Source organism: Pezoporus occidentalis, unplaced genomic scaffold (genome assembly GCF_034315485.1).
Source record: "Pezoporus occidentalis ecotype Australia unplaced genomic scaffold, CSIRO_AGI_Poc_V1 ctg7, whole genome shotgun sequence".
Taxonomy (NCBI): Eukaryota; Metazoa; Chordata; class Aves; order Psittaciformes; family Psittacidae; genus Pezoporus; species Pezoporus occidentalis.
In genome coordinates this window covers 9,045,238-9,059,004 of record NW_026916052.1, presented here as the reverse complement: position 1 = coordinate 9,059,004, position 13,767 = coordinate 9,045,238, and the positions used below count along the sequence as shown (strand labels likewise).

Sequence of the window (13,767 nt, the reverse complement as noted above, 5' to 3'; positions counted from 1 at the left end):
GATAAGTATAATTAAGTTCAAGCCATAGCAATTAGGCCTGGACTTTGAACATGCTGGCTACTAGGGAGCTTTGGATTAGGCCCATCTCTAGGAAACACATGAGGAGGAGGAATGAATGACAGAAATACAGCTGCTTAGAAGTGACCTTTAAGATACAATATTGTGTATTAAATAGAAGATGTGAAAGCATATGGAAAGAACATGCAACTAAACATCATAAAGAGATTAAAAGAACTGTCTTTAAAAAAAACCTTGGAATTTATGCACACATTAAGCACTGATAAAATTTCCTGTCTGGACATAATTTTATTCTAAATTATCTGAAGCAACAGAATAGTTGAATTACTCTTCCTGTCTCACCTTTATACTGGCATGTGCAAGATTTCTAAATGAGATTTTTTTTCCTTTTTGTGTTTTCTCTTTTTTTTTTTTCATTAACCACACTTGCTGCAAACATGTAAAATAACAAGTTCTCAATGCACTGGTTATTAATACCATATTTCTACTTCATAAAATACCTGCAAAACAAAGCACCCTATTTTAAGGGTAGCAACTGTTTCAGCTCATATATGAAAAAAAAATGTTAGCACAGCATACAAACCTCCAAAGTTCTATTGAATATTTGTAACAATGTGATATAAAACATGATTTAAACATAAAAATATTCATAGTATATAAGACAATCTTCCAGTAGTAGTTACTGGACATTACACTTCACACATACCATACACACGCATACAGAAACACAAACATACTCTCACTCTGTTGCTTCAAGACTGACTAACCCTGGTATGGAATTGCCTTTCTTTCAGACTAATAGTTGTTGCTCTAAATATACAGCTATTTCAAATGTATTTGATTCCAAAGTAACACAAAGGAAAGATGTAATCACAGGGCAAATATGTTGCATTATGAAAAGTTAGTCAATAAATAATGTTCTGCTACAGGAAATCTTGTGTAACAGTTTAGCCACATGGTTTGCAATCTTATACAAAAGGGCAGTTTTTCTAAGTCCTTATCATATTACAGCAAAGTCTTTCTTCAGAAACCTCTTGAGTCTTAACTTGATCATAGTTATCACTCTGTTCACAATCATAGTTTTAAAAGCCCAGATCCCCCAAAAAGCAGCTTAGTATGAAGAACAAATTCTTCAGACAAAAGTCAGTAAGAGCCATGTGCTTTCACATTGTCTCAGGTCCTCTCTCCCAAACACATCATGCAGTTATACTACCTACAGACACCACGAAAAAAATATTTATGCCTGTATGTCTCATATACAAGTAGCTTTGCTCCCCCTCACCACACTCTGCCCTTCCAGATCCTGGGTGTGTTGCTTCTGTAGCAGATGGGCAGCAGTCATGAAATGTGCTAATGACCTCTCCAGGTCACACTTCCCAGAGTTCTTTTCAAGCATTGCCAAGAGAAGGTGTGTCTAAGTGTGATTTTTTTTCCTGTGTGTTTATTCATTTTTTGCTATAGAAGTTGTCTCTTGGGTTTGTGCTTTGTTATTGTTTCCTATCTTTTTCTCAAAGTACAATATTTTCAGTTTTAACAGCTAGAGAATGTTGAGCCCTCAGAACAGAATTTTTTCTTTTTGTGTCCTTTTAATTATTTAAGTGCAGGATGAAGTTTTTGCCCTGTCATATGTGACTTTGCGCATTCTCCCTCCAGCCCTTGGAGACTTGTCTCCCCAGGACCTCCCAATGGGCAGCTGCCAAAGTCCTTCTCGTCTTGTCTCTTGCAGTGTCTACAGGGTGGACGAGCTTTGTTTATAATCCCGCAGGATGACAGAGGCATAGGTCACATCTGGGGGTGTGCAGAGCACCGACTCCGAGACCGGGGAGCTGGGCACGGAGCTGCCTGAAACCACCGAATCCCGGAACGGGGATGGGGGTGTCAGTGCTGGAGAGTCTTCCAGAGTCAGTTTGCTGGTCACAAGCTCCTTGTCTTCCTTCTCTGGGTTCTTCTCGTAGACATATTCCTGAATGAGCTTCAGCTTCTCGCTCTCCGCTTCCTCGGCCGGGGGAGACAGGGCCTCCTCGCTGAAGGCAGCCGCTGGGAAAGGGGACAGGGATGGCTGCTGCGGTGGAGGGGGCTGGTATGGGGGCCGCACACCGTTCCCAGAGCCAGTCGTGGGGAGGACAGCATTGAAGTCGGGAATGCCGGTGGCAATCTTGTTGACCACTCCTTGCAGCTGGTCCATGAGAGACCGTGGCTGCAGAGGCAGGGTCTTGGGGGACTGCTCGGGCAGGAAGAGGTGGGTCTCCTCTGCCGTGTCCTGCAGTGGAGGGGTCGTCGCCACCCGCCTGTGCACCACCATGGAGGGGCTGCTGGGCTGGTTGAGGCGAACGGGCTCTCTGTCTTCTTCCTCCACATTGTACAGAGTCTTACTGCTGATGTCAGTAAAAGTCAGGCTCTTGCTCTGGCCATGGTAGCTTTTAGTGAGGGGTTTGATTACCGCTGTCTGATTGCACCCTGTTTCCTGGTTCTTCACATGCACTGAGAGTCTGTGCCAAGTGTGTTCTCCTTGGAGAGCTTGTCTTCCACCTGGTTCAGACCATGACACAGACTTTCCATTAGAACTATGAATAAAATAAAGATGGGTTTATTTTCATTTACATTACGCAGACATGGGCAGTATAACAAACAAGCTTACAAAAATACTGATTGCTTTGCTTCATTAATAATCCTCCCCCCCCCAGTTCTTTATCTCCTCCCAGAAACAATACTGCCTTTTAACAGCAGCAATTACTGTGATTTACATCCAAAGGCAATTACTCCATTCTGGTTACCCACCCTATAGCCAGCCTGGGAAGCCTAGCCTGTGGAAAGGACTCTAGGAGGGCCGGCTGTATCTAGGTTTGCTAACCCTACTTTGCAGGGGGGAGAAAAAAATGGGGAAAAAGTCACAGGAAGTGCTTTCATTAAGAAAGCGCTGGGTTCATTAAGAACCCAGGACAAAGCCTCATTTACAGCTTATAAGAAACATTTCCATACTGTTAGAAGAAAAACAACACACAGCCATAGCCTTTGGAATTCTGGGTAGGGAGAGGAATTGCTGCTAACCCCTCTTTTCCCTTTTATTCCCTGTCCCCGCTTTGTACTTCAGAAGAGATTAGCTATTGCAGAAATGAAGGACGCCAAGGGCCTCCATCAGGTAGGAGGCAAACACACTGCTTCCTGAGCAACTAATATTTACAAACCAGTATAAAATGCTGGGACTGAGAACAGTTGGTCTGTGTGGGTGGAGGAACAAGCAACGACACAATCTTGGTGAGTCGAACTCTGACTCTGCGTGCGGGCTGGATCCCATCAAAACGCTGGGCTGTTTGGCTGCGTGAGGACCTGAGGGCCAGGTCTGTCCCTGAGGAGCTGTAGTACTTTTGCATTTCCCTGTACCTTTGCAGGGAGCAGCACTTGAAGCAGAGTGATACCTCATTAGCAGCTTGGTGGGACAGGAAGCTGAGCGGTACTTAAGAAGACCAAACAATTGTTTAATTGCAGGTCGAGCAGTAGAAAACATTCACAAATTATAATACACATAAATATACCCGGGTGGAAACCAGGGAGGGAGAGAAGTTCTGAGATGATTTATGCGCAGCAGCCTTATCTCAGGGTTTCATCCCTCAATAGGCAGAAGTAAACAAAGGATTAAATTTCAGACCCTGTAATTTCAGTGCAGGTGGGAGGCAATCTGGGTGGGAGGCTGGCACAGCTGTGTTGCCTCCTGCTACTGCACGCATCAAGGGTGACTGCTCCCCTTGCATACAGCCTGCAGTATTGTTCTAAGTATTCTGTTTTTCCTTGCTCAGTCTCCTGCACTTCTCTTTTTCAGGGAGTAAATAATTCCCAGTTGAATTTTGTAAAAGAAAAAATAAAAATATCTAAAGACTCCTTCAGAGCTGGAAGACACTGATACAACACAGATAATGTAATCTGGCAAAGTGGGAAAGAAATGTATGTGACAATGTTGCACTTTCTAGCTGCGCAGTAAATATTCCTGGAGAAAAAAAGAATCTGAGATGGATCCAAGCTGTGAAGTTCATCTCCAACTCCAGGCTCTAAACACTGGACCTGTGACTCACCACTTCTGTGGGAACTGGCTCACAAGAAAGGGCCCATCTAAAATATTCATAACCCCCCAAAGCATGTAATCAGTAGGACCTGGAGCAATTTGGATTTAGATCTCTAATCTACAAGGAAAAACATCAAGTTCCCAGTTGAAGAATGAAACCTCTATATTATACTGATCAATGAAAATATAAGAATGAAGGTTTAAAAGCATTTCTGTTTTGATCAAAATGAGATGTGGTATGACATTTTTTGAAGTGCTATAGAGATAAGCAAATGAATGTAACTGTTGGGCGTGAAAGATTTTTACAGTAATATTTTAACATAGCATCTACAAACTCTTCACACAAGAACACATTTGTCTGCTTTAACTTCAAAACAAGTCTTTTTTTGTAGAGAGGAAAATAAGTCAAATGGTCTCGTATGTTGTTGATGCTAGAGCTTACAAATACTGCAAAGGGCTTTTCTAGAAAAATATAAAAAAAAACAAAACAAACAAAAAAAAAATAAAACAAAAAAGCAAACCGAACCATAATGATTATCTGCTGTCTCTTATGCTAAGTCCACTTCTGCATCATTTATTTCTTTACATCTAGCTCCAGTGCATCATCTCACTTTTGAATCTCTCTTCACACCATCTGTTTAGTCCCTATCTCATTTTGTTCCCAAGATTTTGTATTTTACATCAAAGGCAAGCACTGATATTTTAAGGAACTACTACCTCTGTCTTCAGCTCTTCCTCCTATTCAGTTAATTTTCCTCCACTTCACTCTGAAATTCTGCTCTTCTGACTTCTTTATTCCGTAGCGATCTCCATTATGTACTTAAGCAAGCCCAAGTCAATGACCATACTTAAACTGTGCTGGGACTGCAATACCCAAACATGAACAAACCACTTAATCAGGATTTCTCTGTTACTGGGGAAGGCTGGTGCTGCCAAAGCACCTTGGTTCTGCTTGCCAGACCTTACTCCTCATGACTCTGATGGCTTTGTGACAAACAGCTTTTGAGCTACAGTGGCTCTCTATAAGGTCAGTCTGGCAATTTTCACTGGGAAATCTCTGTTACTGTTCTCCTTAGTCTCATTCCAGCTCTTTCCCTCAACATGCTGTGTCCATGCACCATTAGCCTGTAAATATATCATGTTTGAGACAGAGTGACAAGTCCATCTTAGAAATACCTGTGTCCTGTCTTGCTGGGCAGCTGGTATGTGGCGACAATGACATTTACACATTTGGGCAGAATTAACATGCAAGAAAAAGGCCTCTTAAGCTGGAACAAACACCAGCCATCTTGAACGGTGTTAGCTGACATTTAGACAAAAAGTGAAGATGGGCCTGGAAAAGCTCAAACCTGAAGTGGGTCTCAGTGAGACAGGAGTCAGCTCACTTGTGCAAGTGATGACGACAAACCTGACTGCATGTGGGATGCATGGTCACCATTTGCTAAGTGATCGTCATCTTCTTTTTTTGAAGGAAGCATCCATGGGAGAAGGTGAAGATCCAAATAATCTGCCTGATATAATGGAAGAAGGGCTGATTTTTTTACACAAAGGCAGGAGAGGGCACCAAACCTGATCACAGCTGAGGTGTTGAAAACGTGATGTTCAATTGCACGCGACCAGGTGGGAATATTTCATGTTCATCAAGTATTTATTTGCCTTTCCTAGCTTTCTCTCTTCTTTATGCAATTTCCCATAGACTTCACACTTGCTGCCTAGAAGTGAACTCCTTGGAGCCTCAAGGGATCTTAAGGTTTGTAGCTGTGTATACCCAGTGTAGCACTTCAAGTACTATTTATTCAAATCTTCGCATCTAGTCTAAATGTTCAGACAGGTTCTTGGATTTCCTGCATAAGATAGGTTTACTTTTTCTCTGTAGGCAATGACATTCCTCAAATTTAAATGCTGTTTCTCAATTTTCACCACAGTTTTGTCTAGGGTTTCCATATTTTGGGGAAATAGGCATAAGTATATTTCTTGTGTGAATTTTTATTAGTTCCATGACGGGATCTGTTGCTATTTTTCTAATTCAAAGTGTTGTTTTTAATACATGCATCGATTTTTACAACATACCCTCTGCATGACTCTGGGGCAGTCATTTTCAAATACTTTCAGCTTATGATTATAGACACTAAGGAAGCTGAAAAACAGCTTCAGTCCTGAGTAGTTACTTGCAGAAAGTCTTTAAAAGAACTGAGGTACCCAGGTCCGAGACTGTGGTCCAAAATACCCCTGCACAGCTATAGGACATGTCTGGTCATGGAGAATTAGATGAACTCTCAGTCCTGTGTGCCTGAACCTGTCTTTTTTGTCTTGAACATTTTATGCATAACAATCTCTAATTGATACCACATGAAATGATTAAACAGTGGTATGTCTCTTATTGAGGTTAAAGCAAAGGAAGCAAACAAAAGCATCCAAAGCACCTGTGCATTGGTCAAAACCTATCCCAGCCCAAACAGCAGTTGCTGATGGATGCCATCTTAGGGAATCCAGCAGAGGAATTTCTGCCTTGCCCACAGTAGTGCAGGTAGCCATCCACAAATTTTCTCCAACCCTGCAGCCACATAAAAAGCAGTAATGAGCCTGGGAAAAGCTCTGTCCTGCTGCAGCCTCACTGTTCCTAGGACCCAAGCTAACAAACTAAATTTAATACTAGAACCCGCACTGCAGTGTGTTGCAGGTGCTTTGCTGGTATCCGTAAGGTCTCTTCTATTATTGTCTCCATTTCAGTAAGGCCACGTGGGCATTAAATGTAATGCCTCAACATATTTGAAGTCCTACAACTTTAGCATGTACCACATGTACTTGCCTAGCTCAACAAAGAATATTATACTGACAACGTGTATAAAGGGCAGCATTACAAAAGCATTATAATTGCTACTATAAAATTTAAGTATCATGTGAAATATAGGAGCTATGGCACATTTCAGTCATCCATCCAATTACTAGCAAAAAATCTTTGATTCACCACTCTGGTCTTTAAGTATTTTGAAAAAAAAAAAAAATCAAATAGCTACTATTGTGTTGCTTAGAGAAAACAACTTATTCCAATAGATAATACTAAGTTCAGGATAATAAACAGTCACAAATAGCAAGCAAATTCTTTCAGTGTTCAAGTAATGAAGATCAGAAACCTGCAAATCAAAGTGAAATTAGAAAATGCTCTTACTAGTGAATAATTTTTGAATCTGTTTGTTATTAGGTAAACCCCACTGATTATTCAGAATGAATACATCCTACTGGATCACCTTTGTGATTTTTTTTAAAGGATTTTAAAGTTAGTGCACAGAAAAAGCATGGTGCAAATCATCATAGATGCTCTGATTTCAATGGAGAAGCACATATGTGTTATCTGAAGATGTGTCTCATGCTGCACATTTGAATCAATATATATGACAGTGCAGTCAATGACAGTACTTGAACTAAAGCGTTTATTCAGATGGGATCAAAAAGGAGCACAGCTAATAGAATGTGAAAACTGAAAATTACAGTATTTTGAGCAAAGGGACCTGGAAAGCTTATGAACACAGGAAGAAAATGATAGAATGAAATTAATTTAGTGAAAGTGTAGGTGGGTGAAACTAAGACAAAATAGTCTGTAGGACTGGAAGGCTGTGAAGATCAACAACCTTCAAAACACATTGTAGCAAAAGAAATGCCATGGAAAAAGATCTAGAGGTGCTGTTGAATAAGAAAAGCTAATTAATGTGCTTTGAATAAAATAAAACCATAAATATAGCCCATGAATTCTGTGTTCTCTGCTCAAAAGCACCACACAATTATACAGAGATTAGGAGGTCTTTCCTATGATTACAGTTTAATAGTAATCAAGATGGTTGAAGGTTTTTCCTTGCTTTCTGTAATCCTCTGTGGTTGTGATGGAAAATGATTTGGGGCACCACTTTTTTACCAGAAAGATACTGAGAAACTGGAAGCTGTGTACAGAATGGCAACAAAAACCAAAACCAACATCCAAGACAGAAGAGAGTGTGTGAGAGAAAGCTAACATAGCTGATTATATTGTTTGATTTCAAACATCTGCAAGGCGCTAGCACCGAGTCTGGAAGGTATTTTACATAGCATATAGATGCACAAGTGAGAGCCCTAGATGAAATTACAAAAGGACAAGTTATACTGAAAATCCAGAATATTTCCTAGTCAGAGCAGTATCAGAGCAGCAATAAATTATTAATGAACTGGTAAAAGCCTGTTGCTCTACATATTTGATGCCAAAAAAGTGTGCAGCCCTTGCAGAGGCAGCGGTCAATGCGATCTTTCTCCCACTCTAACTTGTCAGATTCTCTCATATACTTGGGAATGAAACAAACTCCCAACAATTTAAACAGTGCTTGAAGAGCCATCAGAAATGCCTTAACATGCCAGCATTTTGGATGCAAGCTTAACCCAGTTGCCACAGGAAGCTTAGTCATGAGGTTCTTGTTTGTAATGTACAGCTCTCCCTAATATGCTGCAGAAGATAAAGCAGCTAGTAAAGCCTGTGGTTTTTCTGGGTGTATCTCAAAGTTTCCATGGTAACAAATGTGCAGCTTCAGAAGAAAAGAGCCCTGGAACGCAAAGCTGATGTTTCTGAGTTTTTTAATATGATAATAAATATTTATGATTCTATATTTTCATGATTCTGCATTTCTGAACATCTCCAGGATCATACAGAGAATGGAGACAACAGCTGGATTTTCCTCAGGAAAAAATCAGGCTCACAAACTGCTGCAGTTCTGCAGTTCTGGAGACTGACACTCAGACATGAGGCCAGGCAGTGGTGATGGGCAGCTGGTGATATGACAGACACATGCCTACTGCTCAGCCTGGGCTGGGCTGCCACAGGGAGCTCAGGCAGACACTGATGCAGGATGTCCCCTTCCCTTGGCCACAGTGCAGTGCTGCCAGGCCTCTGAAAGCATCAGACCGGGCTGGAGGGAGAGGGAAGCTTGTGGGGCAGTGATGCAAGCAAGCTCCATGCTCAGCAGCTCTGAAAACCTCTGCTGCTTTTCTTATCTGCAGCTGCCACAAGCATTTGAAACCCCATTGACTGGTTGGATCCCACCAGAGGTGTTTCTCAGGAGCTCATGTGGATGAGGATTTTTTTCCCAAACTGAAAAAAAAAATCCCAAGCGTTGTCATGCAAAAAAGCAGTAAGTTCAGCCTTGCCACTGCTTAGGAGTTTTACAGTTTGTGCCCATGCTTTCTGAATATAAGCTGCTGCATTCACCTTTGCCTCCTAGAGGTACAACCTGTGTTGGACTCCCCTTTGATCATTGGTCTTTCCAGAAAGTCAACTGGCTATCTATGCCCTAGGAATCTGCAGCACTTGTTCCAGATCAGAAAAGAAGGGCAATATTGTTGTCAGGCTGGAGGCTGATGACAAAATTTTTATACTGCTCTTTACACTGCCTTTGTAAAATCTGCCTTTCACGGTGGCAAATGGTTGCTGCACAGGCCATGTAAAAAACGCTACCTCTACAAATACATGATGCATTGTGCGCATTTCTTCTGATCTGTTAATCAGAGTGGCATATTTGATTGAATTAGGATCATTGCTACCTGTCCGCAAATAGCATAGGCTGTCAGAGACATATACAGAGCTAGAATGCTTTGTCGCTACACAGCATCTCTGGCTGTAGAGAAACCTTGCTGCTCAAAATGCTGTGTCAGTGGATCCCAGGCAGCCTTCCTCCTCATCACTGCACAACATTCCCTGGGGCAGGGAGCAGGACTGTTTCACATCTGCAGTTTATCAGACAGAAACAAGCATAAATCCCTCCTGGAAGAAATGAAGCAAGGCCTTTCTGTTTCTGCAACAGCTAGTATGTTTTCTCCACAGGGTTTGTGCTCAGGGAGGGCAGTATTTGCACTTCTTGTTTCTGAAAAACTGAATTTTGCTGTTGTTCACTGAACAAGGAATATCCAGAATCTGAACATCTTTCAGTAATTATATCAGGAAAAATTCTCTGCTACTGCTTAAAGATACTTTAGGGAGACTGTTCCTAGGCCACATTCTACTGGTTTCATTTAAATGTGCCTGTTTGCAATTTCCCTATTCTGCAAATCCCACCAAACCAGGGTTTTCTGTGTTCCCTCTGCTGGCTCTGCAGCAGCAATCCACTAACAAGCCCAGTTAGCAAGAGCTGTGCACAGCAAAGGTGTCTTGCAGTGAGACAGCCACTAGATTGTTTAAGGCATGCAGGATAATGTCATCTCCATGAAAAACTGTGAAAAAGAAAAAAAAACGGCTAAATGGAAAAATAAGATAAAATCAGTACAAAAAAAAAAAAAAAGGATGCATTTGCAAAGATGTAGGAATTTACAAATAAAATTGAAGTCTTAAAAAAAAAAGGCTGAAAAAAAAATATTCAGTGTCCTCTTCATCACATCTGGACAATCAGATTAAGGCATTGTGCAAAACAGGGGACATAAGCAAATTTCCCATTTTTAATGGCATGCAACACATTTGTCCCATCATTAGACATGATAAACCAATGAGAAAGAGAAAGCAAGGGGTAAAACCACTCTTTGTCATGCAGCTTCTCTTACACATTCACTGCAGTGTGGGATTTTTCAAAGCTGCACATGTGCCGACGGACACTGGTTGGTGGGCGAGAACTCTGGCTGCCTCTTCCTGAAGATTGAAAAGAAAAAGACACCCAGTGAGTGGTTATACACATGTGCACACATGGTGGCTATACCACTCAATAGGGTGCCTGTCCCTGACCTACCCCTAAGGGCCATTGTGGGCTTTCCCATCTTTTCTCCTCTTGCTACCTCAACTTCCCCATAGATTTCTTCTTGATTATATTACTCTTTAAAATAGGTTCATGGTATTCGTTCCTGCTTCCTTGCTGAGCCCTGATGCACTTTACATACCAGATTGCAAGGGCAGATGTGCATCTAGCTGTCAAAGGGACTTCTTCCTGGTATTCCCAATGGAGGGTGAAATGATGAAAAAGGCACATCTGCCATTCTATTTACAGTAGTATTGCCAAAAGGTTTTGTTAGTGAAGTTTGTGCTTCCTGCTTTCCTGAATATTTTCTTTCTTTTAGTTTTGAGCTGCAGCTGAATAGTCACAATCTTTCATTATATGTAATTTCACTATATGTGCTTCTTTTTTTTTCAAGGAAACATTGGCTTTATTGAGGTAGATGCAGAATGAATAGTCTCCTTGATGCTCTATCTGCAGGAGTAATTCAAAAAGAGATTGCAGATTGTGGTTTTGGCCATTAATGTAAGACAAATTGCACTTTATTTTTCTCCTTTTCCTTACCCTGTCAAGGGGATGCAAACTCTCATTTGCCTTCCTCAAAATCGATAAAAATATAAACACACACGCGCGCATTTTGACAAGAATCTCAGGTAATTTTGCACATGGAATGTATCAATGAATTTCTGCAAAACAAAATTGTCATTATATTGCAAATAAAATGCAAATCAAAATTCAGCATTTCTCCCCATTAAACAATCATAGTGCATGCTTGCCAGACTTTTGTTTATCTCAAAACAACAGATCCATGGATGGTATGTGCAGGTACTACACACTCAGTACAGCTGCTTATGAGCCAAACAAGCCATTCTTCTCACCACACACTAAAGCACGGGAGCACAGCATGATGTACACAGAATACATGCATACCCATTTTGGAGAGGTAGATGCCTTGAGATGACTTCTGAACTATTATGAATAAAACACAAATAAGACACTGCTGAGCAATTTTGTAAATCTACTCACTTTGAAGTTTCTAGACTTCTTTAACAGGTGTAATGAGATCTCTGAGGTTTGACAATTTAGAGGCAATCATAATTAGGAATTTAGCTACCATACACACCCTATTAAAGTTACAGAGATTATTAAGCTTTTGATTATACAGAATATCCAACACTTCTATAGGCCTCCCATTTTCTTCATCTGTTGACAGAATAAGAGCTTTCTACTTCATGTTCTTGCTTTTTTTAAAAGTCAGAAATTAGTAGCTTATTCAGTCCGCGGGAGCTAATTTTACAAAACAAGTAGCAACATGCAGTTGATTATCAGAGAGAAAAAAATCCAGTTCGAAATGTATTTCACACACACAGAGTGCTGTATGCACGACAGAAGGCACACAGCCATGAAGAGCGTTGCTCAGGGACCCTGGAAAATGTGGAAGGCTTTTGTTTTGGAGCACTGCTTGGGACCTGGATTTTTCTGAGTCAACCAGCTTTGCCAACTATTATCCACCAGCTACCCCGGTTTGCTGTCTCTTCTGGCTTACTTAGTTGCATCCCTTGCTCCCCTCCTTGTTTTATTTCTTACTCAGATACACTCCTGGAGTGAGTTCAGAGCATTTTGCTCTCCAAGCTTTGAGCGTCTGTAGGTCTTGTTATGAAATCTTCCTATGTGAAAGAAAAAGCCTGCTTCCTCAGGCAGTCCAAAATGCTTGCTAACGTGTTCAAAATACAGTAAACTCTTTTCTTACTGTGGGCTGCAGTTTTGCTCCTCAGCCAAAATCAAACAGAGATATTACACATAATAGAGTATGCATCCCCCAAATGCCTCGCTGTTTTGCATTCTGTGGGAGGCTGTTGTTAAAACCCTGCCAAGTTCCATCAAAGCAGCGGTCTGACTTTTGGTCAAGGTCAAGAGCAATCCCCATGTGGTGATATACAGCATATACACTACAGAAATCAGCTCTAAACCTCAAGGTTCATGCTTCAGTAGAACAGTGTTATTTATAGTGTTATGGGAAATGTAGTGCATGTGCTGATTATGCAGTGAATTATTTTGCAATTGTCAAATCATTGTCAATTGCATAAATAATGACAATAATAAGAAATGTTTTTGAAGCATTCCATTTGAAGTATCCCCGTAGACTTGCTTTGTCTTACTAGTAGTCTGTGCTAATACTGCAGAGCCTTTAATTCAGAATTAGTGCCCAGATCTCTGTACCTCTCTTTTTTTTTTTTCTTCTATTTTGTGACAATTAGGATGCTTTTTCCTCCCAGCTTTGCAGGCAGTGATGGCACTTCACATATATTTCTCTGGTTACCAAAAAAATCACGTAGCCTGCTCATCTTTACAATACAAGCATTAAGGGGTCATTTTTGGGGCAGTCTTCTCAAGGGCAATTCCTGCTGAGTGGTTATTTGTATCTTAAGCCCAGAGGCAGGATAGATCTTCTGTGCATTTGAACAAGGAGTTGGCATACCATCATGAAAGTGTCTGAACTGCTTTCTAATGAACCCCTGGGTGAAGTAACAGGGAGTCTGGCAGAGGAAGCAGGGTGGCACTGCAGAGAGTTCCTGAAAGAAGTGGTTAATTGCTTTACTTCATGTTCTTTGAAGATGAAAAATGTTTCTAGCCAGTCCTTCAGAACAGGGTAGGTAGCAGGCCTGTTGAAATCTGCAGTGAATATTATAAAGGATCTGAGGGAATAGTCACTCTTGCCACTATTTTTTCTCTTAAGTGTAAATGAATCATCCCACGAGGCGAACAGCTGTGTCAGGATTGTAGGGAAGTGTAAATTGGTATCTGTAGTGATTTATATCTGAACAACTGTGAAACTAGAAACGTTCACCTTCTGCCCTGAAATTACCCTCCCTGTTCAACCAGACTCCCCAGACTGACACAAATTGAATGAATCTGTCTGGTGTCTAAGATGACTGAAGCACATGACAATGTGTTACTATCATTTGAAGCCATAGTCAA

At 41.0% G+C, this 13,767-nt stretch overlaps 1 protein-coding gene across 8 annotated transcripts in view; it reads right to left on the bottom strand.

Annotated features, from left to right (window-relative positions):
• Positions 1-1,584: 1,584 nt before the first annotated feature.
• The window catches only part of GRM1 (glutamate metabotropic receptor 1), a 177,611-nt gene continuing 165,428 nt past the window's right edge, over positions 1,585-13,767 (bottom strand). For 3 of the 8 annotated variants that reach the window (XM_062641939.1, XM_062641940.1, XM_062641941.1), the window contains exon 9: positions 1,585-2,582. In XM_062641939.1, the coding sequence (XP_062497923.1) occupies positions 1,748-2,582 (835 nt within the window). In that variant the 3' untranslated portion in view covers positions 1,585-1,747. Of the gene's footprint in view, positions 2,583-10,624; positions 10,710-11,718; positions 11,758-13,767 lie in introns of all 8 variants that reach the window. The other 5 variants (XM_062641944.1, XM_062641943.1, XM_062641947.1 and 2 more) reach the window with 5 other exon arrangements.